The sequence below is a fragment of the Strix aluco genome, chromosome 5 (genome assembly GCF_031877795.1).
Source record: "Strix aluco isolate bStrAlu1 chromosome 5, bStrAlu1.hap1, whole genome shotgun sequence".
NCBI classification, from domain to species: Eukaryota; Metazoa; Chordata; class Aves; order Strigiformes; family Strigidae; genus Strix; species Strix aluco.
The window spans coordinates 34,412,054-34,437,775 of record NC_133935.1 but is presented as its reverse complement, the minus strand read 5'-3'; the positions used below and the strand labels follow the sequence as shown (position 1 = coordinate 34,437,775).

The 25,722-nt window shown below is 45.7% G+C and overlaps 1 protein-coding gene across 6 annotated transcripts; it reads left to right on the top strand.

Annotated features, from left to right (window-relative positions):
- Nucleotides 1-107: 107 nt before the first annotated feature.
- WDR91 (WD repeat domain 91) lies at nt 108-22,291 on the top strand. 6 transcript variants are annotated; one of them, XM_074826922.1, is made up of 15 exons: nt 110-290; nt 2,052-2,231; nt 3,690-3,897; nt 4,504-4,586; nt 7,050-7,159; nt 9,069-9,246; nt 9,510-9,668; nt 11,572-11,786; nt 12,217-12,367; nt 17,305-17,399; nt 17,717-17,885; nt 18,696-18,804; nt 19,652-19,764; nt 20,525-20,722; nt 21,616-22,291. In XM_074826922.1, the coding sequence occupies exons 1-15, from the start codon at nt 168-170 to the stop codon at nt 21,778-21,780; spliced, it is 2,256 nt and encodes a 751-aa protein (XP_074683023.1). In that variant the 5' UTR covers nt 110-167; the 3' UTR covers nt 21,781-22,291. The 6 variants fall into 6 exon arrangements, with proteins under 6 accessions (XP_074683024.1, XP_074683023.1, XP_074683021.1 ...); XM_074826920.1 differs by having other exon boundaries at nt 7,035-7,159; XM_074826921.1 differs by having other exon boundaries at nt 111-290; nt 7,035-7,159; nt 11,587-11,786.
- Nucleotides 22,292-25,722: the final 3,431 nt, after the last annotated feature.

Below are 25,722 nucleotides of genomic sequence, written 5' to 3'. Positions count from 1 at the left end.
TGCAACGGCGGGGACTACAAGCCCCGGCGTGCCTTGCGCTGGGTGGGCGCGGCAAGGCATGCTGGGAGCTGTAGTCCCCATGGCGCTGGGCCGGGCCATTTCGCTCGGGGCCGGGCTCCCCCCTCCCCGCCCGTGGGCGGGCGGAGCCGGCAGCGCCGCGGGGCCCCATGGCGGCGGCGGCGGAGCGAACGGATGAGCTGGTGCGGGAGTATCTGCTCTTCCGCGGCTTTACCGCCGCCCTGAAGCAGCTGGACGCGGAGATCAAGGCGGACCGGGAGAAGGGCTTCCGGGTGAGCGGCGGCCGTGTACCCCCTCTCGGCGGGGCGCTGGGTGCGGGTGCCTCCTGGGGAGGACGCGGTCCCCGGGCAGGCCGCGGGCGCCCCTCCGCACACCCGCTCCCTGGGCCGGGCGAGGGGAGTGAGCTGGGTGGCGGCGGGGCACCTCTCGGAGCCCCCGCGCTTCCTTGCGGGGGCAGCTCGCCTCCGGGGCGGCCGCTCTCGCCCCGCCCTCCCTGGGTCGGGCGCCGGGGCCCGGCCGGCCGCGCAGGCGGGACCCCCCGCATCCCGGTGGCGGGGGCCGCCGCCCGGCCCTGCCGCCGTTTGTGTAGGCGCAGCCTCCCGGCGCGGGGGTATTGGCCGGGCGAAGGCTTTCCTCCCACTTGGCTCCGAAGCGGCGTTAGCGTAGGGCAGCAGCGGTGGACGACGGGCTCCAGCCCCTCGCCTGGCTCCCTCCGCAGCCAGCGGCTGCCGTTCCCGGCGCGGCGGTCTGCTCGGCCTGTCCGAAACCGCCGTCTATTGACCCTACGCCCGACCTGTAAACCACCAGAGAACTCTCAGCTTCGTGCCGAAAGGAACGGAGAAGACGTGTCTGCGAGAGGGCAGCGGCTGGAGGACATCTATTTGTGTGGTCGTGAGATTTTTATCCAGTGGCTTTACAGCTCCACTCCTTAGTTGGGATGTCTTAAGCACCAGCTACCTTGCTAGATGTGTGGATGTTGGTGCAGCATTTGCCAGCCTCGAAAATACAGTTTCAGCCCGTCGAGCTTTCTGTTCCTGTAGCAGCAGTTCTGGGCACTGAAGTAGTGTTTTGAACGGTCAGATTTTTCTTTAACCAGCAGTGTAACCACTCCTTTATCACTCATAAAGCATGTTGCTTTTATTTTTAAAACATAAGCACTTTGCTAATGTTTAGAGGTCAGCAAACAGTTGATTTAATTGGAATTATGTTGTCCAAGAAGGGACTCTACTGGGGTCACAGACTTCCATTGCCTATATCTGTAGGAAACCATAGAGTTAGAGGATGGGTGATGTCCTAAGACATTAACTGATGAGGGACGATCAAACCACATATTCAAACAACTTTGGTAGTTGAGTTTTGTGTAGAGTGTAGATTTTTTTTTTCCTTGATGCTCGTCTTGTCCATCAGAAATCACTGAACTAAAGTTCTATTCCCACACCACTACTCTGCCTTATTCATATTGCAGAAATTACTTTCAAAGAGGCCTAATGACAAAAAAAACCAATCTGTTGCAAACTTCTATGCTTGCCTTGTTAGTAAATGATGTTATTAAAGATAAAGGTACTTCAAAAATTGCAATACAATGGGTCTTTCTTCCTCTTTCTGTTGGCTAAATACAGTTTTTTCCTTTTAGTTTAAAAATAATACTATTTTCCAGATGCTGCCATTGAGTTTTCAACATTTAATCGAGTTGTTCCTGTTTCTTCATTATCATCTGACTTTTAAAAGAAGTGGAAAGTTTTGCTTACTTGCAAAAAACCCCCACCAACTGTGTTTAACAAAATGTGATCTTTTTGTCAAAATCTATGTGCTTTCATGTTTCTTTCTTTTTTTATTTGAAAGGTGCCGCAGAGTGGGAGAATGCTAATACAAAACGCAGAGTGTTTCCAGGACTAGGCAAATAGCTAATGCATAAGTGCTGGATTGTAGTCTTATTTGCGCAGTTAAAGCTTCTCAGCATTAAGTTACAGAAAGTCTCTTGTGCTGGAAGAGCCCTCATGTGACTGCAGTCTTCCCTGTTCTGCCCTCTTTAGGTGGATAAGATAGTGGACCAGCTGCAGCAGTTTGTTCAGAGCTATGATCTGCCTGCCCTGAGGGATTACTGGAGTTATCTGGACCGACGCCTTTTCAGCCGTCTGGAGGATGTGTACCGGCCAACAGTGAACAAACTGAAGACCAGCTTATTCCGATACTACCTTGTCCATGCTGTTCAGGTAGTGTTTGATTTTTTAGGCTTCTGTTTTGAAAAGATCCTGATCTCTGAAACCAGAGCAATAAAATACCCTTGTGAGCCTCTGACAGGCCTGGTGGGTAAGGGACAAGCAATTTGTGTGTCATGTATCAGGAGTGTAGTAAGGAGTTTGATGCAGACTCACATGACAAGATTGTAATCAGGATAGGAAGCTCAGGTGAGAGGAAGTACAGTTAACTGGGAGCAAGATATTCACACTTGGACATGAAGGCAGGTCTCACTCAGGATGGTTGTGCTGCTAGCTCAGCCTGTGTTAGTAACCTGCATACTGGGAGAGATCACAAGGTTTGTAAAGATCTCCTCATGGGGCACTGCCATGAGAACAGAGGAGGACAAGAGCAGTGCTCAGAGCGATCTTCCTAAATTGAAGAAACTGGCAGAAGAACGCCTCAAGCACCTGTACGTAGGTAGTGGTAGTCAACTGCTCCAGTGTAGAATAAGGAACAATTGAGCAGGCAGCAGCAGTTCAAGGAAGGACCTTACTGCAGTACTGGCGATCAACAGGCAGGATTGTCTGTATTCTTTCCACTCTAACCTGCTGGCAGGGCTCAGGCAGTCCTTCAGGCACCACAGTTCTTAAAGCATCAAGGGAGTTGGAGAGTCCAGAAGAAAAAAAGGTGGCTTGAAGTTGGTAGAGCTGAGGTTTAGTTTATGAAAGACGGGAGAAGTGGGCTTCAAATCTGTACAAGGTGACGTGGGAGAGAAAATGAATGAATGTTTTTTGTTTGCTTTGAATAAAACAGAAAATAATGAGCTTAAAATGGAGGAGACATCTTGTTGAAACCCTAAGAAAGTCAATGGAATGTGTTACACAGGGTAGGCTTTGGCAAACAGACAATACCTGTCAGGAATTCATGTTTCATTTCTTACCATTTAGAAGCAATGTTTCCTCCTTGACTCCATTCCCTGACTGAAAATCTTTAATGATGGGCGTTAGTGGAGGAGTCAAAATCTAATGCACACTTCTGCAAGTGCATTTTTTTCATGTTTTGTTTTGCCCAGTGCTTACCCTGAGGTGTGACTGTCCTGTCTGGATCAGGTGGAAACGTTTTCAGGCTACATCTGCTGTAGACTTGAGTAATTTGAAGTATACTTTGGTCCTGTGTATGAATGCTCATGTCTTGAGTCAGTGCACAAACTACACTGGTTTAGCTGGAAATCAGTGTAAGTGAATAGTTCAATTTGCCTCAGCCTTTAAACAAGACTGTGGTAACTAGAAAGAAGGCTGTGTTAAGTGCCTTTGTGAGCTTCTCCTAGTGTATTTGAGATTTTTTTGCTCTCTGAATCTGTTAACTCTAACCACTTGCTCTGTTGGGTGGTGAAAGTAGTTGTTAGTATGTTAATAACATAGAGTGAATATTCCTAGAACCCATGTGGTGGCATTAATGGAAGTGTGAGCCCTGTTCTTGCTGTGTTTCAGACCTGCCGCAATGACAAGGCACAGGAGTTTTTCCTCAAGCAGGCTTCCGAGCTCCAGAACCAGGCGGAGTGGAAAGATTGGTTTGTCCTGCCCTTCCTCCCTGCCCCAGACTCCAACCCCACCTTTGCCACCTATTTCTCACGCCAGTGGACAGATACGTTTATTGTGTCTCTGCACAACTTCCTGAGCGTCTTATTTCAGTGCATGCATATCCTTTTGGCAACTAATAGTTAAATCTCCCTTGCCCTGTTATGCTTACTATTATTAACAGTGGTGCCAAGAATACAGTATTACATAACTTGCTGCTTTCAGGTGATTGCTTAGGGCCAAGACTTAATAGGAAGCTGGTGTTTACCAGAGGATGTTGGAATAGTTATTGTTCAATTATCTGACAATATGTTATATTCCCTGAGCACAAACGATTGTGGTTGTTGCTAATGCTGAACTCATCCCTACACTAGTGACTAGAAATCTTGTGCAGATCTCATTCTGAACTGTTTCTTCAGTGTACACCAATGCAGTAACATAACCTGTCTTGTCCTCCACTTCTGACATGTAAAAAGGATGAATCTAAAAATCCTTGCAAAACTCATGTGAAATAGTTTGTGCAACAGTAAAGTACAAAGCAAGTACAAAGTTGGCTTAGGTAACTAAGCTGTTGCTAGCCTTCTGGCCTTGCACATACTTCTTGCTGGTAATATGGACTGCACAGCTTTGCTGTCTTACAGGCAAATGGCTGGTATGGAGTGCTGGCTTTTAGAATTAAGCCAGGTGCATAGAAATTCTTGCCTTGGTTTTCTTTAACATTCTTCACCAGTTCCAGTCATTTTGAACTTTGAAGCTGAATGTCTCAGGAGCAGTCTCATACAAGAAGAAAATGAATCATTGCGGCATAAGGTCAGAACTGAAGTCACTCTTTAATTGCTGACTGTATGAGGCTGTGAGTTTTTTAAAATTGGTTCCATCCATTCAAGAAAATTGTAACTGTTCAGTTCAGTGCATTTATTCCGATGCAGATTCTTCTATAAGTCCTTTAACTGTCTCCAGCAAATTTAGGGTTGTGACGATATCGTCAAATGTCTGTTCAGGGTATTACTGTCCCTTTGCTGGAGGTGACTGTCCCTCTCCCTGTGCTATCTGACAGGTGGCTGGATACTGTGCAGAATCCTTTCCTGCTGCACTTCAAAGTCAAGACAAGCTGAAACTAGTGGCAGGTTAAGGGCATATATGGCTGACTTTGCGTGGAAACTTGTGAATAGTGTTTAGTCACTTCCAAATTTTACCTGATGGAGTAATAGAAATGGGCAATAACTTCTGGCAAAGAAGCAGAAACTGATACTTCTGAAATGGCCGCCTCACCGTGGTTGAAGTGCACTTAAAGCAATTTAGATCAACTAATGGAAATGTTGTAAATGTTGTGTTTCCCAACTCTAGACCTTACAGTAAACTGTAAGAAGGGCTGACTGGTTCAGACAAAATGACACCCAGCTCCATGTCTTGTTTTTGACAGTATCAGCAGCAGATGCATAGAGAGAGGGTGTAAGAATATATAACATGGGTTGGTCCTTTCCCAGTGTAATTTCCTATTAGAGAGATTTGGGAAATCTACAGTTTAAGAACTTTCTAAACTACAGATCACATGTGGATGATAACATACAAGTGGGAAGCCTTATTCATGTAAGCAGGACTTTAGTTTCACTTCCTCAAACACACCGAGTAAAAGCTCTCTGTATGAATACTTCAGTAAAGTAAGTTTTGTGCTTTACCTCCTGTGTTACAAAATACTATGTTGTATGTTGTGCTCAGTTTCAACTGTTTTGGTAGCTGATCAACACTGTTAATTTGTCATAAAAATGTCGAAGTAAAATAGAATAATTGATTTCAAAAAGGAGGTTTTTTTCCAAAAGAAAAGTGAGGTTTGTCACTGTGTACTGTATGGAGTCAGTAGATTAGGCAGACTTTGACAGGAGGGTTCTGCAAAGATGGTCCGTGAATTGGGACAACAGCATAAGGTACGTTTTGAAAGAGAGCTCTTTTATTTCCTCCGATTTTTGTATTCTGTACTTTTAGTCAAAGCTGGTTTTGTTTGTGGTATGTTGATTGATGTCACTTACAGACTGGATAAGCGTTCTGTGGCAACTAGGCAGAGGTAAAACTTTCCTTTTTGGAGAACTGGTCAGAAAAGGAAGCAGCTACCTATAGAATACCGTTTTAAAAATTGGTGTGGATAAATACTGAATTTGATGCTAGTTGAAATTAAGTAGTGATTCTGATTTCACTGTTGAAACAATGCAAATACATGAATAACAAGCTGGATTTCTAAAGCTCCCTTTTCTTGTAATTTCTTTACTTAAACGCTGTGATAAAAGGAAAAAGAAGAATTATATCTGAAAAACGAATGTACGGAAACAGAAAAGCCTGAATAACTCTTCGTGTGAAAAAGAGTCCCAGGCATGAACCACAGCTGTCACAGAAAGCTGCATCCTGAGGTTCCTCTCTGCTAAGGGCGGAAAAGAAAATTGTCTCTTTCTTCATAACATGGAGATAAATCTCACTGTCGTGTTTGGGAGAGAGCTGGACAGGGTGTGGAGCTGGATTTCAGGGTGACCTGATGGCATTGGCCTCAGTGTGCCCTGCCAGCTCACCAAACCCTTGGCTGTGGGAAGAGGGGACCTACAGGAAAACTGGAGAGGGACTTTTTACAAGGGCATGTAGTGACAGGACAAGGGGTAATACCTTTAAACTGAAAGAGGGTAGATTTAGGTTGGATATAAGGAAGAAATTCTTCCCTGTGAGGGTGGTGAGGCACTGGAACAGGTTGCCCAGAGAGGTTGTGGATGCCCCCTCCCTGGAAGTGTTCAAGGCCAGGTTGGACAGGGCTTCAAGCAACCTTGTCTAGTGGAAGGTGTCCCTGCCCATGGCAGGGAACTAGATGGTCTTTAAGGTCCCTCCTAACCCAAACCATTCTATGATTCTGTGAAGATTACCTTCTGGGCTCAGTGCCCATACATGCCTACTGCCAGTCACATGCATTGACTTGGCCTTGAACTGCCTGCATGGAGTGGCTGATCAGCTCTGTCCTGGCTGGCTCTTGTTTCCCAGCACCATTAATGTCCCTACAGCTCAAGGAGAGGAGTGAAGGGTTTTAAGTAGGCTCCAGTTTCATGCATGTAAAGTACTGATTGTTTTGACTAATTGGACTAATGTGGTGCTCAGGCAGTAGGAGACTTTCTTCCCTCCCCTCCCTTCTAGGGCTGTTGAAATAAAAGGAGTAAACAACTTCAGCAAGTGGGAAGGAGGTGAATCTCAGTGACCCTCTGTTTACTTGGCTGTTTTCTCTTGTAGCTGTTTGCTTTGCAGGCAGAATCCTCCCGCATGAAGAAAGAGGAACTGGAGGTGGAACAAGCAGCTGTGCATCACAAGTTGCCTGCATATGTGGCCAACATGGATCGACTAGGGGACTCTGAGCTGTGAGTGCCTGCAGGGGAAGAGCTGGGGACAGGCTCTGCTGCTTTTATTGGTTCAGGAAGGCTCCTGGAGGGTCATTACCTTGTTCCCTGCCCTGAGAATCAAGGCAGAAGTTCTGGTGACCTAAGTGGGTTTAATGGGAGAATTCATGATGAGCATCACTCCCACCATTTGGGAGAGAGATTCTTGCCAATTGGTGAGGGCTCAAGCACACATGGAAGTGATTCTGCTCTGCTCTCAGCACTATACCAAAGTGTTCTGGGCAGCCTGGGCACTGGTAGCAGTGCAGTATCCTGCAGCATTACTCAAATTAAATGGATTGCCTCTTGACTCCTATTTGCTTTAGTGCCTTTGGTGCAGTAGGGGAGTGCCTCGTGTTGTTTTGTAGACACTGTTACTGTATGACCCAAAGGGGTTGTTGTTGCGGAGAGATGCTTGCTTTCTTTTGCAAAGTCAAGGGTAAAGGAGTTTCTCTTCTGCGAGGCTCAGTTTTGCACAGAATTCCCCATAAACTTGCTGCAGTTAGTGTTTTATGGCTACATCTATTGTATTCCTATCTGTGGAAATTAGGCAACGTCCACAGTGATACAGCTTGTGTAACTGTTATTTAAACTTTTATTTTTCCCCCAGTACACAATCATACAAAGCAAGTCTGTGTGTTTGAATTATTGAGATTTTTTTTTTTCTTGCTTTAAAAGGATCTGAAAGCAGACATAGCTTAGCCACAAGGTATTAATAGTGCTGCTGGGGCTTTGACTTTCTCATGTGCTTCTTTCACTTCTATTCAGACAGGAGGGGGAATTGATCAAATTATCCTGTTGACAGTGACAAATAGAAGTTCTAGCAGACATCACACAAAGTCTTTCTTTTAGTCTAAAAGCTGTCTGATTAAATAGACTTGTGTGTCTGGTGAGCTATCTTGATAACTGCTCTGTACTCTGCACAGGGCAGGCTACAGAGTTTAATTTGAGGTTTTGTTTTGTTTAACTGCTCTGTGGAAAGCCCTGATGTTCATCTGTCCACGTGGAGGAGAGTGACATGGGGTAACTTATTCCTATATTAATTTTTTTCCATTTGCCTTAGAAGTGGCATTTCTTGTGTGTGCAACTTGACTCTTAGTTTGGAGGCCAGCCTGGTTGCTTTTTTCATGTCTCTGCTCAACCCAAAGCCCAACTTTGGTAGAACAGTTCCTTTCTAGAAGAGAGGATAGGCACAGTGAAGATAATTGTATTCCTCTTCCCCGGGGGTGCTGCTCTGCTGTAAGAGGAAGCTGTAGTGGCATGAGGTCAGACAGTTATGTTCTGGGAAGCAACTGGTGCTTTTGGCATTGTGGGCTGAGAAGGGAGGTGTGTGTAGTCATAGAAATGGATCTAAACTTTATTTCCTTCGGGTCCAGTTTTCAAGATAGAAGGTCTGTACTTTAAAATTGCTGAACATGACTTGCTGAATATCTAAGGGTGTTCAGTGAAACACGGGATAGTGAATGCCTCTCGAAGTAGGTCTGTTTTATGCCTTGAATTGGGAATTGCAGCTGAATAGGTTTTTTTGAAAATCTGGATTCCCTTGCCTTTCCCTTGGGGTCTTCCTAAACTAACCAGACAGAGTAGAAGGAGTTTGAGGTGGCCCTCCAGGGGATTCAGCAACAGTTGAGCCCACTGTCTCGGTGGCACCTCTGAGAAGTGAGCTTTCATTACAGTCTTTATAATGATCTGCTCCAGGCACTAACAGGATGTTTTAAAACAGTTTTAGTGGGTAGTGGTCCATTGGCTTGGAAGGGAATATCTGTCCTCCAGTGGTTCAAACAGCTGGCACTTTGCTTGTTGGGTGGTCTTTGATCAGGTTGTCTGGCTACACTTTTGTATTCTGTTTGTTTTTGGTTTGTTGGTTTTGTTGGTTATTTTTTTTTATTAGTGATATGACCTGCAGCCAGAGGAGTACTGCACATTCTCTTCAGTCCCGGGGAGGCTTTCTGTCCTCTTTTCTCTCCCAAAGTAAAAAAGGCCCTTCCAGACCAGCCCATCCAAGTGGGGCTTCTCCAACACAGACTGGCAGTATGCTGCTAGGGAAGAAAGAACCAACAAATCACCAGGTAATTCTCAACTGTGTGTGTTTGAAAGGTGCTCAGTATCCAAGAAGTTAACTTGCAGCACAGCACTGCTCCAAGCTTTTGCTTTCACCTGAAAAAATGAAACGTCCTTTCCTTCCTTGCACGTGTATGCTGGGCCTGAATGTAGTAGCACAAGGGACTTGTGGAGCCCTTGCAGGTGCTTGGGTTCTTTGCTGCGTCTTTTGCTCTTTGTTCTGCAGCCCAGCACAAATGTAACTTTGCCAAATCATTCCTCTGCCTTCCAGAGTGCCAAAGGAAAAGAAGGAACAGTCAGCTGTAAGGATGGGAAGAGCCACTTCAGTGGGTTTGTAGCAGGCGAGTCAAGTTCCCTGCAGCAGCGGCAGAAGCGCCTACAGGAGCATGGGAAGGAAAGGAAGGAACTGCTGTCAAAAGGGACCTTCCAGGTACCAGGCAACACTGAAAGGCTGGGAAGTGGAGGGCTGGTGTTTCTGGAGTTGGTTGGTTTTTGGTAAAACAAGTGCAAGTATTCCTGTTAAGCTTCTGAATTGCTACTCAGATATAACTGTATCAAAGATTAATCTTTGTAGTTAATCAACTCCTTCCACACTCAGTTTATTTCTGTGCCCCTGTTGATGTTTCAAATGGAAGAAGAGTCGTCTTTTGTCATGATCTTTTCAACAGTCTGGTCCTGGATGTGTTTCATCCACCTTAATAGTTATATTTACGTACCTTGTTATAGTCCCCATTCCTTAGTGGCAATTGGCTCACCCATCCTGTCCAAGTGAGTTCTCTCCTGTGGATTCTTATGCTGGTTTGTGCAGGCTCTGTGTGGAACAGATTAAAAATTCCTAGAAAGTTTTCCTGGATAGGAGTGGAAATATCCTTTGCAGCAATGTTTGCTTTTTGGAGTTGTTTTGCACTGTATGTTGCAGTTTTGCCTGGGGGTGTGCCCTGCTTTCTGATCTAATGAAATAATAAAACTGTGTTCTGGATTTTAACTGCTGAATGTCAGCAGACTACTTCTGCTCACCTGTGTATTGTCTGGCTTTAAGCAGCCATGTGGTCAAAGGATGCAGAGCACAGGAGGAATGATGGCAGCATCTCAGCCATGTTTATTTTGGCTGTATGAGACACTACCTTGGGGGAGAGACACTGATGAGGGACTGTTGCCTATCAGCCAGTATGTGTGCCTGTTCTGTTTGTGGGAGTACTGCTTTAGAGAGATGTTACTCCCCCACTGAGCATTCAAGGCTATAAGAGAACTTCTTTTCTTCATGGTTTATCTAAAACATTTTAATTAAACATTGGTCAGAAAATTGCAAAGTCAGTTTCCAGTAAGTATCCTTTGACTTTCTTTTTCTGTGATGTTCCAGGTTAAGGCAGTGCTTTCCTGGCTTTATATAAGTTGCTTCTGGTGCTCTTGGGGAAGCTGATATTATTTAGCTTTCTGTTCTCAATGCATGTGAGCAAAAAGGAAACTGAAAGGCAGCACCGTTTCTTTCACATGAGTGTCATTCATTGGCTATCTCCCCACATTAACCAACACCATCAATACCATTTTGGGGCATTTCATCTTCAGAGGATAGTTTAGCAAAGGAATGCTTGCAGATGTTTTACTGACAACAAAAAAAACTATAACAACTATAACAAGTATCTGCATCTTGTTCAGCTTCTGGCAGCAGGGGAAGACTAAGCTGCTTTCAAACACTTCTGTTGCTGCAGTGCAGATAATTGTCTTATTCAGATACCTTCACTTCCTAAAACTCCTTTTGTTCTGTTGGCCTTGTCAAATTTGGTTTTAAGCTTTTGGACATGTGTCGACTCTAGCGTTGTCATCAGTCAGTTGGCTGCAGTGGTTGCTTCAGCGTGTGCAAAGTCTGTGGCAGACGAGGATAACCCGTCCACTGGGGCTCACCATCCAACGAGAGTTTTTGTGCAGTTTTACTGAACTGCATATTATGCAGGCTTAATTTATATTGCTGAATGCAAGAATTCCTTGAAATATGTTGATTTGCTTGTGAGTCTGTGCTCTAATGGCATCAAAATGAGCCTCTGATACCAGCCAAAGGTATGCCAAACAGATGTTGTTGTTCCTTTAATTCTTACAGGAAAGTTTATGGCTGGGCACATGGAGGGGTATATAAGGGACTCTACAACCAAGGAGGCCATGTTAAATGGTGCAGTTGTGCAACACTATTCTTGTGCTCAGAAAGGTCCCTGGCAGAAGGGGTGTTGAGCTGACAACTCAGCTTCTGTTTCAGTGCAGCTTCTTGGTTTTTAATCCCAGCAGGCTGGGGTGGCTGAAGAGCTTGATCTGGAGCTGCTGCTTCCTTGTATTTCACACAGGATTTCTTCCTTCAGGGCCAAAGTGCTGAGAAGAAAACAGATATTAGCACAGCTGAGACAGAGCCATGCTCAGAGCTGCATGCTGAGCAAACAGAGACTTCAACCAAAATGCCTGCCAGCAGTGCAGAGGCTGTGGCGGTCCGGCAGGAGCAGCCTTTCATTGTCCTGAGCCAGGAGGAGTACGGGGAGCACCATTCATCCATCATGTACTGCAGGTAATGGACTGGCAGAAGAGGGCTCTCTCATAGAAGCCTCGGTAGAGGATCAACTGTGTCTGACTTCTTTCTCCCAGCCTCTCTTCTGTCCAGCACTTTGTGCATGTTCTCTCGGTTGTAGGGCAGTCAGGTTGGTGTGACTGAAAATAGCCTGTAGCTTGTGTGGTGAGAATGGACAGATTTTTGTGAATGGGAGATGCCAGCCAGGAAGAACCATCCTGCTTTCCCAGGGAGTTATTGCCTTGCAGGTGAAGCTTGCTGTGCTTCGTTGGGCCGGTTACTGTGGACTGAACAGGAAGTGGTGCAAGGAAGTTCTGATTCCTGCAGAAGGAATTGGTGTGTGCCCAGGAGAGGAAGGATTACTGGGCTATCTACTTGCATCTAAGAACTTCAGGGAGAAAAACCTCTAATCAGTTTCCTCTGCACATAGGGTTGATTGTTCTGGACGGAGGGTGGCCAGCTTGGATGTGGACGGGGTCATCAAAGTCTGGTCTTTTAACCCCATAATGCAAACTAAAGCTTCATCCATTTCCAAATCTCCGTTGCTGTCTCTGGAATGGGCGACCAAGCGTGATCGGCTGGTGAGTGCTCTGTGTGTGGAGGACTGAGAGTCACGGCAGATGATGTGGGGCTGTGTTGCACACGAATTTCTAGACAGCTGCACTGTGGATGAGATCAGGGCAACAGTTTCCACTTCAGTGGGAAATGGGGAACTAAAGCCTGTAGGGTCTAAGCAACTAGAGCAGGGAGTGTGCTCTGTGTGTTATTTCCATTATTTCCGTTTTTTGCTTAGAAAGGCAGTTATTTTTAAAAATATAAATTTTTTTAAAAAATAAAACGTTGTTTCCGTTGTTGTTTCCGTTGTTGTTTCCGTTGTTGTTTCCGTTGTTGTTTCCGTTGTTGTTTCCGTTGTTGTTTCCGTTGTTGTTTCCGTTGTTGTTTCCGTTGTTGTTTCCGTTGTTGTTTCCGTTGTTGTTTCCGTTGTTGTTTCCGTTGTTGTTTCCGTTGTTGTTTCCGTTGTTGTTTCCGTTGTTGTTTCCGTTGTTGTTTCCGTTGTTGTTTCCGTTGTTGTTTCCGTTGTTGTTTCCGTTGTTGTTTCCGTTGTTGTTTCCGTTGTTGTTTCCGTTGTTGTTTCCGTTGTTGTTTCCGTTGTTGTTTCCGTTGTTGTTTCCGTTGTTGTTTCCGTTGTTGTTTCCGTTGTTGTTTCCGTTGTTGTTTCCGTTGTTGTTTCCGTTGTTGTTTCCGTTGTTGTTTCCGTTGTTGTTTCCGTTGTTGTTTCCGTTGTTGTTTCCGTTGTTGTTTCCGTTGTTGTTTCCGTTGTTGTTTCCGTTGTTGTTTCCGTTGTTGTTTCCGTTGTTGTTTCCGTTGTTGTTTCCGTTGTTGTTTCCGTTGTTGTTTCCGTTGTTGTTTCCGTTGTTGTTTCCGTTGTTGTTTCCGTTGTTGTTTCCGTTGTTGTTTCCGTTGTTGTTTCCGTTGTTGTTTCCGTTGTTGTTTCCGTTGTTGTTTCCGTTGTTGTTTCCGTTGTTGTTTCCGTTGTTGTTTCCGTTGTTGTTTCCGTTGTTGTTTCCGTTGTTGTTTCCGTTGTTGTTTCCGTTGTTGTTTCCGTTGTTGTTTCCGTTGTTGTTTCCGTTGTTGTTTCCGTTGTTGTTTCCGTTGTTGTTTCCGTTGTTGTTTCCGTTGTTGTTTCCGTTGTTGTTTCCGTTGTTGTTTCCGTTGTTGTTTCCGTTGTTGTTTCCGTTGTTGTTTCCGTTGTTGTTTCCGTTGTTGTTTCCGTTGTTGTTTCCGTTGTTGTTTCCGTTGTTGTTTCCGTTGTTGTTTCCGTTGTTGTTTCCGTTGTTGTTTCCGTTGTTGTTTCCGTTGTTGTTTCCGTTGTTGTTTCCGTTGTTGTTTCCGTTGTTGTTTCCGTTGTTGTTTCCGTTGTTGTTTCCGTTGTTGTTTCCGTTGTTGTTTCCGTTGTTGTTTCCGTTGTTGTTTCCGTTGTTGTTTCCGTTGTTGTTTCCGTTGTTGTTTCCGTTGTTGTTTCCGTTGTTGTTTCCGTTGTTGTTTCCGTTGTTGTTTCCGTTGTTGTTTCCGTTGTTGTTTCCGTTGTTGTTTCCGTTGTTGTTTCCGTTGTTGTTTCCGTTGTTGTTTCCGTTGTTGTTTCCGTTGTTGTTTCCGTTGTTGTTTCCGTTGTTGTTTCCGTTGTTGTTTCCGTTGTTGTTTCCGTTGTTGTTTCCGTTGTTGTTTCCGTTGTTGTTTCCGTTGTTGTTTCCGTTGTTGTTTCCGTTGTTGTTTCCGTTGTTGTTTCCGTTGTTGTTTCCGTTGTTGTTTCCGTTGTTGTTTCCGTTGTTGTTTCCGTTGTTGTTTCCGTTGTTGTTTCCGTTGTTGTTTCCGTTGTTGTTTCCGTTGTTGTTTCCGTTGTTGTTTCCGTTGTTGTTTCCGTTGTTGTTTCCGTTGTTGTTTCCGTTGTTGTTTCCGTTGTTGTTTCCGTTGTTGTTTCCGTTGTTGTTTCCGTTGTTGTTTCCGTTGTTGTTTCCGTTGTTGTTTCCGTTGTTGTTTCCGTTGTTGTTTCCGTTGTTGTTTCCGTTGTTGTTTCCGTTGTTGTTTCCGTTGTTGTTTCCGTTGTTGTTTCCGTTGTTGTTTCCGTTGTTGTTTCCGTTGTTGTTTCCGTTGTTGTTTCCGTTGTTGTTTCCGTTGTTGTTTCCGTTGTTGTTTCCGTTGTTGTTTCCGTTGTTGTTTCCGTTGTTGTTTCCGTTGTTGTTTCCGTTGTTGTTTCCGTTGTTGTTTCCGTTGTTGTTTCCGTTGTTGTTTCCGTTGTTGTTTCCGTTGTTGTTTCCGTTGTTGTTTCCGTTGTTGTTTCCGTTGTTGTTTCCGTTGTTGTTTCCGTTGTTGTTTCCGTTGTTGTTTCCGTTGTTGTTTCCGTTGTTGTTTCCGTTGTTGTTTCCGTTGTTGTTTCCGTTGTTGTTTCCGTTGTTGTTTCCGTTGTTGTTTCCGTTGTTGTTTCCGTTGTTGTTTCCGTTGTTGTTTCCGTTGTTGTTTCCGTTGTTGTTTCCGTTGTTGTTTCCGTTGTTGTTTCCGTTGTTGTTTCCGTTGTTGTTTCCGTTGTTGTTTCCGTTGTTGTTTCCGTTGTTGTTTCCGTTGTTGTTTCCGTTGTTGTTTCCGTTGTTGTTTCCGTTGTTGTTTCCGTTGTTGTTTCCGTTGTTGTTTCCGTTGTTGTTTCCGTTGTTGTTTCCGTTGTTGTTTCCGTTGTTGTTTCCGTTGTTGTTTCCGTTGTTGTTTCCGTTGTTGTTTCCGTTGTTGTTTCCGTTGTTGTTTCCGTTGTTGTTTCCGTTGTTGTTTCCGTTGTTGTTTCCGTTGTTGTTTCCGTTGTTGTTTCCGTTGTTGTTTCCGTTGTTGTTTCCGTTGTTGTTTCCGTTGTTGTTTCCGTTGTTGTTTCCGTTGTTGTTTCCGTTGTTGTTTCCGTTGTTGTTTCCGTTGTTGTTTCCGTTGTTGTTTCCGTTGTTGTTTCCGTTGTTGTTTCCGTTGTTGTTTCCGTTGTTGTTTCCGTTGTTGTTTCCGTTGTTGTTTCCGTTGTTGTTTCCGTTGTTGTTTCCGTTGTTGTTTCCGTTGTTGTTTCCGTTGTTGTTTCCGTTGTTGTTTCCGTTGTTGTTTCCGTTGTTGTTTCCGTTGTTGTTTCCGTTGTTGTTTCCGTTGTTGTTTCCGTTGTTGTTTCCGTTGTTGTTTCCGTTGTTGTTTCCGTTGTTGTTTCCGTTGTTGTTTCCGTTGTTGTTTCCGTTGTTGTTTCCGTTGTTGTTTCCGTTGTTGTTTCCGTTGTTGTTTCCGTTGTTGTTTCCGTTGTTGTTTCCGTTGTTGTTTCCGTTGTTGTTTCCGTTGTTGTTTCCGTTGTTGTTTCCGTTGTTGTTTCCGTTGTTGTTTCCGTTGTTGTTTCCGTTGTTGTTTCCGTTGTTGTTTCCGTTGTTGTTTCCGTTGTTGTTTCCGTTGTTGTTTCCGTTGTTGTTTCCGTTGTTGTTTCCGTTGTTGTTTCCGTTGTTGTTTCCGTTGTTGTTTCCGTTGTTGTTTCCGTTGTTGTTTCCGTTGTTGTTTCCGTTGTTGTTTCCGTTGTTGTTTCCGTTGTTGTTTCCGTTGTTGTTTCCGTTGTTGTTTCCGTTGTTGTTTCCGTTGTTGTTTCCGTTGTTGTTTCCGTTGTTGTTTCCGTTGTTGTTTCCGTTGTTGTTTCCGTTGTTGTTTCCGTTGTTGTTTCCGTTGTTGTTTCCGTTGTTGTTTCCGTTGTTGTTTCCGTTGTTGTTTCCGTTGTTGTTTCCGTTGTTGTTTCCGTTGTTGTTTCCGTTGTTGTTTCCGTTGTTGTTTCCGTTGTTGTTTCCGTTGTTGTTTCCGTTGTTGTTTCCGTTGTTGTTTCCGTTGTTGTTTCCGTTGTTGTTTCCGTTGTTGTTTCCGTTGTTGTTTCCGTTGTTGTTTCCGTTGTTGTTTCCGTTGTTGTTTCCGTTGTTGTTTCCGTTGTTGTTTCCGTTGTTGTTTCCGTTGTTGTTTCCGTTGTTGTTTCCGTTGTTGTTTCCGTTGTTGTTTCCGTTGTTGTTTCCGTTGTTGTTTCCGTTGTTGTTTCCGTTGTTGTTTCCGTTGTTGTTTCCGTTGTTGTTTCCGTTGTTGTTTCCGTTGTTGTTTCCGTTGTTGTTTCCGTTGTTGTTTCCGTTGTTGTTTCCGTTGTTGTTTCCGTTGTTGTTTCCGTTGTTGTTTCCGTTGTTGTTTCCGTTGTTGTTTCCGTTGTTGTTTCCGTTGTTGTTTCCGTTGTTGTTTCCGTTGTTGTTTCCGTTGTTGTTTCCGTTGTTGTTTCCGTTGTTGTTTCCGTTGTTGTTTCACATTTTTTTAAAAAAATAAAATGTTTTTTTCAGGGTTTTTTCTGTTTTTTCCCATTTTTCCTGTTTCCTCTCAGAAAGGCAGCTGTCCATGCAGTTGTTCTGACGTCTCTTCTGCTCTGTAGAGTTTATTTTCTGCTTGCTGATAGAAAGATTCTTCTTTCTGAAGTCCATGGGTGTTCAGCAGCAAATCAGGCTCTGAAGTTCATTTTCTTTGATATGAAATAATGGAGATAACACAGAGCACACTCTTAATTTTAATTTATAATGTAGCATCACTGAGAAAGTGGGTGTGAGCCCTTCTGGATGATTTAATTCTCCCCTGGAGGTGGCTTCTACTTGGTTTTCTCTTAAACTTAGGTTCAGCGTTACTCTCTTTGCTCCTCTAGATGTTGAGACTCCAGATATGTTTTGCATTCTATAGTGTTGAGCCATACTCTGGAAGGTGGCTTTTACTTCACTTTGGTGCCTGTCAGATCTTTTTCTCACTGAAAAGCAGTGCTTTTTCTCTGACTTGTGTGGTTCTGGGGTAGCCCCACTCAATGTGATACCTGCAGAAAGGCAGGATGTACCCTAATGGAGTGGTGTTTAATCCAAATGCATAAATGGGAAAAATTTACTCTGTGTTGTTGGTGGTTGTTGGATGGCATCACTCACACTCCTTTTATCTCCTCCTTGTTGGTTTCAAGCTGTTGCTTGGCAGTGGGGTCGGGACAGTTCGTCTTTATGACACAGAAGCGAAGAAGAATCTCTGTGAAATCAGCATTGATGAAGACATGCCCAGGTAACTTAACTCTGGAATACTGTTTTTTAGATATAAGTGGTGTTGGTTTTGACTGAGGGAAGGTAGGTGAAGGCTCAGCTGCTTTCCTGCAACTGCGGGACTATCTAGACCTTCATCCAGAGGATAGTCCCTGTCTGAGCAGTGCAGAGCTGCTCAGTTAAACGGGAGACACTCAAAATCTGTCGAAGCACACAAATCCTGCTCTCCTTTACAGTGCACGCTGTCCTGCAGGGTCTCAGTGGGAGAGCTCGCAGTTGAATGGTGTGCTCGAGGCAGCTGCTGGAGAGGGGCAATTCAGACTGTTTGCTCTGTTTCAGGATCCTCTCGCTTGCCTGCAGCCCAAGTGGTGCCTCCTTTGTCTGTTCTGCGGCAGCCCAGAGCCCCATCTCCCACATGGACTTCTCAGCAGTCAGCTACGGGGGCAAAAGCATGAACCAAGTTCCTGGGAAGCTGCTACTGTGGGACACTAAAACGATGAAGCAGCAGGTACTTGCTGGGTTTCGTTCCTTTCTCGTTCTGCTTGCTGAGAATGAGTGTCTTCTGTTTCAATGTGTAGGAGCCCTCTTTCTAAATTATGCTGACTTTCTTTTCAATACCCTTCTTTTTCCCCCTTCCTACTTTCCCCTCTATCACATGTGGGATAAAAATGAATAGTGTAAGTAGCTGCTGGGTTTGGGTGGGGTGGTTTCTGTTTTGTTGGTGTGTTGGGTTTTTTGAGGGATTCTTCAAAATAGTCCATAGTCTTGTTTCTATCGTGCCTGTACAGTCTGTGACTGGAAATGTCCCAAGTGGATTGAATGATGCTTTGCTCAGGCTTTCTTCAGCTGAGCTATATCAAAGGGTTTTCTTTGCTGCTATTTTCCTTGCCCTCCCTGTTTTTAAGTGAAGTGCTTCTTTCAGAGGTTTCATCCCACATCATCTTCTCCATTGTTTCAATTCAGGTGGGTCGGATTCTGGCAGGGAATCCTCATCTCACCCCTCGCATTTTCCCTTAAGAAATGCTGTCCCTGATGTGTAGGAGAAAGCAATATACTTAAGCTAATGTCTGCCAGAAGCTGGTTTTGCAGCCTTGAGGCCATGTCCAAGAAAGCTGTGGCTTGGCTGAGGTGAATTTTTGGTTTAGTGTCACAGTAAAATGCAGCTGCCAACCTTGAAGTATGTTGTCATGAGAGGTGTAGGGCTCCAAACTGGAGGATTTCTGGCTACTAGATACCATCTGTCGTCCCTCTCCTGGAGATCAGCTCCTCGGCCCTCCCGGCTCCGTTTCTCTGCATTAATGCAGGCTTTCCCTTCCAGCTGCAGTTCTCCCTGGAGCCTGAGCCCATTGCTATTAACTGCACAGCCTTCAATCACAATGGCAACCTGCTGGTCACCGGGGCTGCAGATGGGATTGTTCGTCTCTTTGGTATGTTGAAATTGGGTGGTGAGGTGGCCCCTTGGTGGCCCCAGCTGGCTCTCCCTAGCACCCTTCTTCTGCCAGCAGGGAGGCAGCTGTGGGATGTGCCTGAACACCAAGATGGAAGCTATTTTCTGTCCTCCACAATAGCTGTCAGGAGTGAATTGACATAAACTTTCTCTGGGGGGTGTTGGCTGGAGACCCTCGTAATGCTGCTGGATTTATTGTTTCCTTCCTGCTGAAAAGCAGAGTTAACTTGCCCTTGATCCATGTGGTCTTGGCTGTGCTATATAGCAGTACCATTGCCAGAGGCTGAGTCTTGAGGAATTAATGAGGGATCTTCCAGTTGAAGGCAGGGGCTTGACATTGGTCCTTCTTCCCTGAGGAATTCCTGTTTCTCAGGTTTCGTCCTCTTCAGCCTGTCCTTGTGATAAAGGCAGTTTGGGCCTCCCTCTTCTGTGAATTGAGGGATCTGCTTCTGACCTGGGTGCTGAGCTGGAGGCTGCAGTCCCAGATCTGTGGGAGGACAGAGCTGGCAGCAGCTGTGAGGGTGGACAGGATAGCAAGGGGAGGAGAAGGGTGGCAGTGGGGCTTAGATGCAAAATGCTTGCAGTTGACAGTGAGCATGTGAGCAGCCCTGTAAAGCTGGAGGAAGAGGTGACTAGCTATAGGCAATGATTTTTGTGGACAGTGTAAAAGCTGGAGAATAAGCACAGGGTGTTGGAATTGGATTGGACTGGATTGGATCATGCTGGTTTAGAGGCCTGGGACAGAGACCTAATGAATGTAAAAGGGCCTCTCTACACCTCAGTTCTGTGCGAGTACAAGGAGTGTTGAGTACTGGTTCTCCCCTCAGATATGCAGCAGCATGAGTGCGCCATGAGCTGGAAGGCACACGATGGGGAAGTCTACTCCGTTGAATTCAGCTATGATGAGAACACAGTCTACAGCATAGGCGAGGATGGCAAGGTAGGCTCTGGGTGACCTTCTACTAGTCAGCTGGCAGTGAGATCCCTTCTGGAGTCTTCTCCATATGGTGGGGATAGCAGTAAAAATACCCTCAGAATCTGGAGGATCTGTGGACTGCTAACTGTAATCTTAGATGTGCAGCACCACCCTGCTGCATGCAGTCTCTACAGAGAGAGTGATTGGAAGGTGTATTAACAGCTGGAGCTGTCTTGGACCTTGTGTGCAAATCCTGCTGTTGGTGACATCCCCTTCCTAGGGAATCCATGTGAAGATGACCTTTCTGTGCCCCTGAGATCACCACATTTGAGATCTGGGTTCACCAGAGAGCAGATCCTTGACCACTTTGCATAAATGTTCTTGTCAGCAGCTCCCTGTTGCTTATAATATAGGCTTCAATTTCTGCAGTTCCAGAGTCTTCAGCAGTAGAGGTGTGGCTCAGGGAGAGAGCCACCCGCATAAAAGTGTGGATCCTTGGCTGGTGAGAGTTAAGTGAATTCCCACCAGGATCCTGCATGCAGTGTGGAAGGACACATAGGCAGCAATGCTCATGGAAGGTAGGGCATATGTTTGCTTGGATAGAAGGCACTCTTAAACTTTGCAGCCTGTGCTTTATAAATACAGCCACTTAGATATAGGTGTCAAAATGCCGTCTTCTGTTTGGGAGGAATAGCTGATTAGCTTAAAAATGACAAATGGTCCCTCTACTTTCATCCCAGTCAATTTAATTGTGGGCTTTTGTCATCTCTTTTTGTCATTCTAGTTTATTCAGTGGAATATTCACAAAAGTGGCTTGAAGGTCTCTGAGTATGATCTTCCCAGCGAAGCTACAGGTCCTTTTATTCTGTCTGGATACAGTGGCTACAAGCAAGTCCAATTCCCACGAGGAAGGCTTTTTGCTTTTGACTCTGAGGGCAACTATATGTTGACGTGTTCTTCTACTGGGGGAGTAATTTTTAAGGTAAGTCTGAGAAGTGTTGGGGAGTACTTTTATGCATCCATAGAAGCTCTAAATGTTACAAGGCTGCAACAGCAGCCACTGGAAGTTCTCAAACACCACATACCCCTCCGTGCTCTGTGAAAGTTGGTGCTCAGTTTCATACAGTGTGCATTTTAGCAGTATGTGGTGTTTAGCAAGAGTTCGAACCCTCTGTAAGCGTTTGGCCATCTGAATGTAGCTTGTTCTTAAAGCTTAGCTGCAGCAGTTTTCCTTAGTGCCCAAGTGTCTAGGACAGTTTTATTTTTTTTAAATATATTAATGCATGCCAGTTCAATGCAAAATGTGTGATTGTTGATTGATGCTCATCTTTAATCTGTCTTGTGTGCTTGCTGATGCCATGTTAGTCCCAGCCTGATTCTCTCCTCTTACTGTGTACTGAAATTAAATGAATGGTAAGACTGAATGGTTCCAAGCACCCAAATTTCTGTGCTGCAGGAACAAGCGGTTACGGATTGCGTGCCCCTTGCCTGCCTCCTCTCAAGTCAATACCTGTCAGTAGAAGCCACTGCAAGGCAGATTAGATGGAATTTTTCCTTTGCATCTGGGACATTCAGAGTGCCTGCACTAACAGGAGCCTATAGGCTTGTGTGCTTCTCATCAGTGTTTGCTCTTAGCCTGCCTTGTTCAATTACTGCAGCTCGGCTGGTGTCAGAAGCTGAGCTGCCTGAGAACATGTGCTTCTCTCGTGAGACTGGAAATTTACTTCCTCATGTATGCATTTCAACATCTCTCTGCTTAATTATGTATGCTGATAGGGATATGGAGTCTGGAGCAGAAGTTGACTTCTCCTGTGGGTGTACTGCCCCCACTGTAGAAATGTGTCTCCTTAAAATCTTATGCTTTCTTTCTTTTAGTTAAATGGTGAGGAAAAGGTTCTGGAGAGCTGCCTTTCCCTGGGAGGACACCGAGCTCCTGTTGTCACAGTGGATTGGAGCACAGCCATGGACTGTGGGACCTGCCTCACTGCTTCTATGGATGGGAAGATTAAATTAACAACCTTACTGGCTCAAAAGTCTTAACCTGGACAGTACTGAAGCGAAAGATCAACAGACTTGACAAAAACAGTGTTAACTCCACAGGAACAAACTGCATAGGAGAGAAGGCAAACCACAGTCCCTCTTCTCACTGTAGCTTTTGCCTCTTGACAAACGTTAAAAACATTTGCCAAACCACTGTGTAATAGAATGCCGGTATGAGACCGGATCAGTGGCAGCACTGAAAAATAAGTCTCCACTGACCCACTGTGGCAGCTGGACTCCTTCTGTTAGGGAGTCTTGAGTAGCACGTGGCTACGGGGCTGCTAGGATCATGTCAGGGGTTCTGCAGAAGGTGAGGCTGGAGGAGGCATGCATGAGGCAGCACAGTGCATGGTGATAAGATGGCTCAAACTGGAAAGGCAGGTGCGAAACTAGAGTATTCTTTCAGTATAGTATTTCTTGTGGTTTTTGTTGTGGTTTTTTTGTTGTTGATTTTAGTTTGGATTTTTTTGTTTGTGTTTTCTGTAAAAAGAAAATATTCCCTTGCACTTGATTCCTGTGCTCAGTTCAGTTTTTGCTACAAAACATGGAGGGTGGCTGGGGCAGTGATGTGCCAAGAAAGTCTCCTGCATGGAGATGCCTGTGCTTTCACCAGGTACTTCTAGCACTGACACCCGCATGCTGGTAGGAACCAGTGCAAGACATCCAGGAAGAAAAAGAACTGGCGTTTGTTCAGATGTATTGTTTCCTTGTGATAGATATCTACTACCAATTAGAGGAGAGATCATGAGCCAGACTTTTTGAAATGCTTGTGTTGGGGTTCAGAGGCTACATAATGCCTAGCAGCTACCTGATGGCAGACAGGAGGGAGGGCCAGAACCAGTCTGGTCCTGTCACTGGAGCTGTCTCTCCCCCTGCACCCCCTGCCAACGTCAGGGCAAGTGTGCTCAGGGATTGCATAGTCTTTGAATGTACTACTACACAATCAGATTTCATCTGTTTACACATCGCCACAGAGCTTACTGCTGCGTATGTCCTTGGCCTTTATTGGGAGTTTACACTAATGTTGTTCCTTGGCAGAGCCCTCATTCTCAATTATGGGAAGAGTGGGTCCAGTTTACTGTTTGAAGACACCTTTGGTGTTTTCCAAAGGCCATTTTGGTTTTAGAGCCTGGACATCTGTTAACATTCACCAATGTGAAGGGAGAGGTGGTGGAACATTTCAGTTGGGTTTTGCCAAGTGTGCTTTGGTGTGTTTGTGAAGAGTGGCTTGTCAAAGTTGTAATGCCTTGCATTTGAAGAGATGAGGACTGGGCCAGGTGGAACTCCATAGCTGGCAGCTTCCCCTGCTGCCCAGCCAGACCTGGAGCGTGATGGTTCTTCTCCACCTCCAGGTCTCAAACTGGGGGTTGGAAATGAAGATTTGCTTGGCTAACTCAACAGCCATTCTTCACTGGTGGCATTGCACCTCACAACATGACTTGGGGTCTGAGAAGGCTGTTGCCATCTTTGTGCCTGGACATGTTGGCTACAGTCTGCAGTTGTTTGGTCTGTTGCATGTAGCCCAAGGAAGACTACAGGTACAGTTAAGATGAAGTCAGCCTTGGGCAAAAAGCTCGTTAAAGCAGGCAGGAGGTCTTGCTGAACAAAACTGGGCCTGCAGCCTGAAATTTCCAGATCACTGGAGATGTTTGTGTCTTCAAAGTGCAGCATCATTGAGACTGGAAGGGGCCTCGTGTGGTCCATCTCATCTGTCCCTGCCCCACTCAAAGCAGGGTCAGCCAGGGCAGCTTGTACAGGGCCATGGTCAGTTTGGAGCATCTTCAAACATCTCTGTGGCACCAATAAGACACCAGCAGGCTGAGCTGGGGCCTGCAGCCCATTGGCCCAAGAGGCCCACTGAGGCATAGGCAGAGGCCTCCAGGCCCTGCCTGAGCTCTGTCACGGTGTCCCTGTCTCCAGCTCTGGCTCAGCTGTGCCTGTGCTTGGCCACAGACCTTGCTGCTCCAGACCCCAGCCTGCAGGCTGCCTTCCCAGCCTACCCTTGGCCTCCCTGTAGCCCTGCTTGGCCATCACTGGGCTGCGTCTGACCCAGCTTGTCACCACCGGGCCTGAACCCCAGCCTGGCCTGGCCTGAGATCCTGGCTTGCCCTCAGAGCTGCTGCCTCACTAGACACTTGTTTGTCCCTCTGGGCTTGGGGCTGCCCTGCTCCCCTTGCTTGTGTAGGCCAAGGCTGGGCCCTGCCCTGCTGTCCATGGAACCCCCTTTGCCTTCCTGTCCCCTGACACTGGCCTCTCATCACCCTCACAAGAGAAAAGGTTTTTCCTTAGGTGAGGTGGGACTTGCCCTGTTCCAGTTCATGCCCACTTCTTCACACTTGCCCCCCAGCAGGCTGCGAGTCCATCAGAGTCCTGTGGGATCTGCAAAGCTTCCATGGCTACCAGAAGCTTGCCCACCACCTTCTGCCCAGACCCCCAGGAGGATTGCTCTAAAAAGGAAGTCTGGTAACTGATTATTAGCAGTAGCTCAGCACTAGTCCCTGATCTGACCACAGTCATGGTTCAAGCCTCGCCAGAGGAAAAGGACACAGATGCCTGCTCCCTCTGAGATGTCTACAAGACTGATTTTCATTCAGAGTAAGGGCAGAGAGAGATGCACTAACTGCCTTCATAGGAAGAGAGCCCGATTGAACCTTCAACAATAGGAGTCTCTTCATCCAAACCTGCTAGTCTGAATCACTCCAGTTGTGCAGCAAAACTACGACATGTACTAGATGACACTGTTTATTAAATACCAAGCTGCAACAAGAACACTTGGAATTAGATGCAGGGTCATGGCTGCACAAGGTGGAAGGTAAATGCTACCAGGCTTCATTCATCTCCCTGTGAGCAGTCTTTCTTTTCTGGCATTGGCACTTTCTCTGCTCCAGCATCTTCTCATCGCTGTGTTGAAAGTTCAGCTGTGAGTGGGGAAGAGCAGGAAAGGAAAAGGCTGTGTTACTTTCACAGCAGGCACTGAAAGTGAGTCCTGTAAGTACAGCTCCATATATCAAAAACCAAACACTCAAACTTGTCAACAACAAAGTTACACCCTATATCTGCAAAACTGTGTTATGTGGAGATACAGATCAACTCCTTGTGGTTTTTGCCTGCCTTCTTGTCCAGCACTTTCTCCCATCTCTTTTAAACTTCTCCATTTGGCTGTGACCATGCTAGTTGCCCAACGACTTCTGAGGTTAAGCCCTGGATCTGCCCCAGTTCCTCCTCAGTCTCACACAAAGTGGACAACTTTTCTCACAGGTCTTGGTTTTGTCTTGCCTGCTGCATGCATCTTTTTTGACTGCATCTCCAGCTGTTGGGGAAAAGTCATCAACTTGTAGGCAGCAAAACAGAAGGAACTCAAAGAGCAAGCTCTAAAGTTACTTCTGTGGAAGTCTGTCAGGACATGGACAAAAAGTATAGGAAAAGAATCATACAGGTTCCAGCAGAAAAAAATAATCACCACAAATCCACCAGACAATCCAGAGCTCTTATTTTACCAACTTCATTGCCCACCTCAAAAGAGCTGTTCTTCACCTCTCCCTAGAAACCGAGCTGGGACTCTCCCTGCACATGCCTCGGCTTTGTCCAAGTTCTCTCCAGAAGAGTCTTCAAACTGCCCAGCAAATTAGTAAGGAAAGCATGAAGCAAAGCAATAATTGGCCTTTTTCACATACCCTTACATAAGCAGCACAGCCATGGCTTGCTTCATCTGTAACATGCTTAACAGGCCAGGAGTTACTGAGAGCAGCCAGCACTCCAGTGCTGGACAGGATTTAGAGGGCCCTCAGTTTACCTGAACAGAGCAAGGATGGACTTCCTCCACTCCCAGGAGAACTGCAGGCAGCCTGCGTTTGCAAGGCCTTTTGCAGCTTTTTAAAACCATAGGCTCATGCACAGAAGCATCTTGCAAAATTGAATGCAGGGCTTGAATTCCCTCACAAA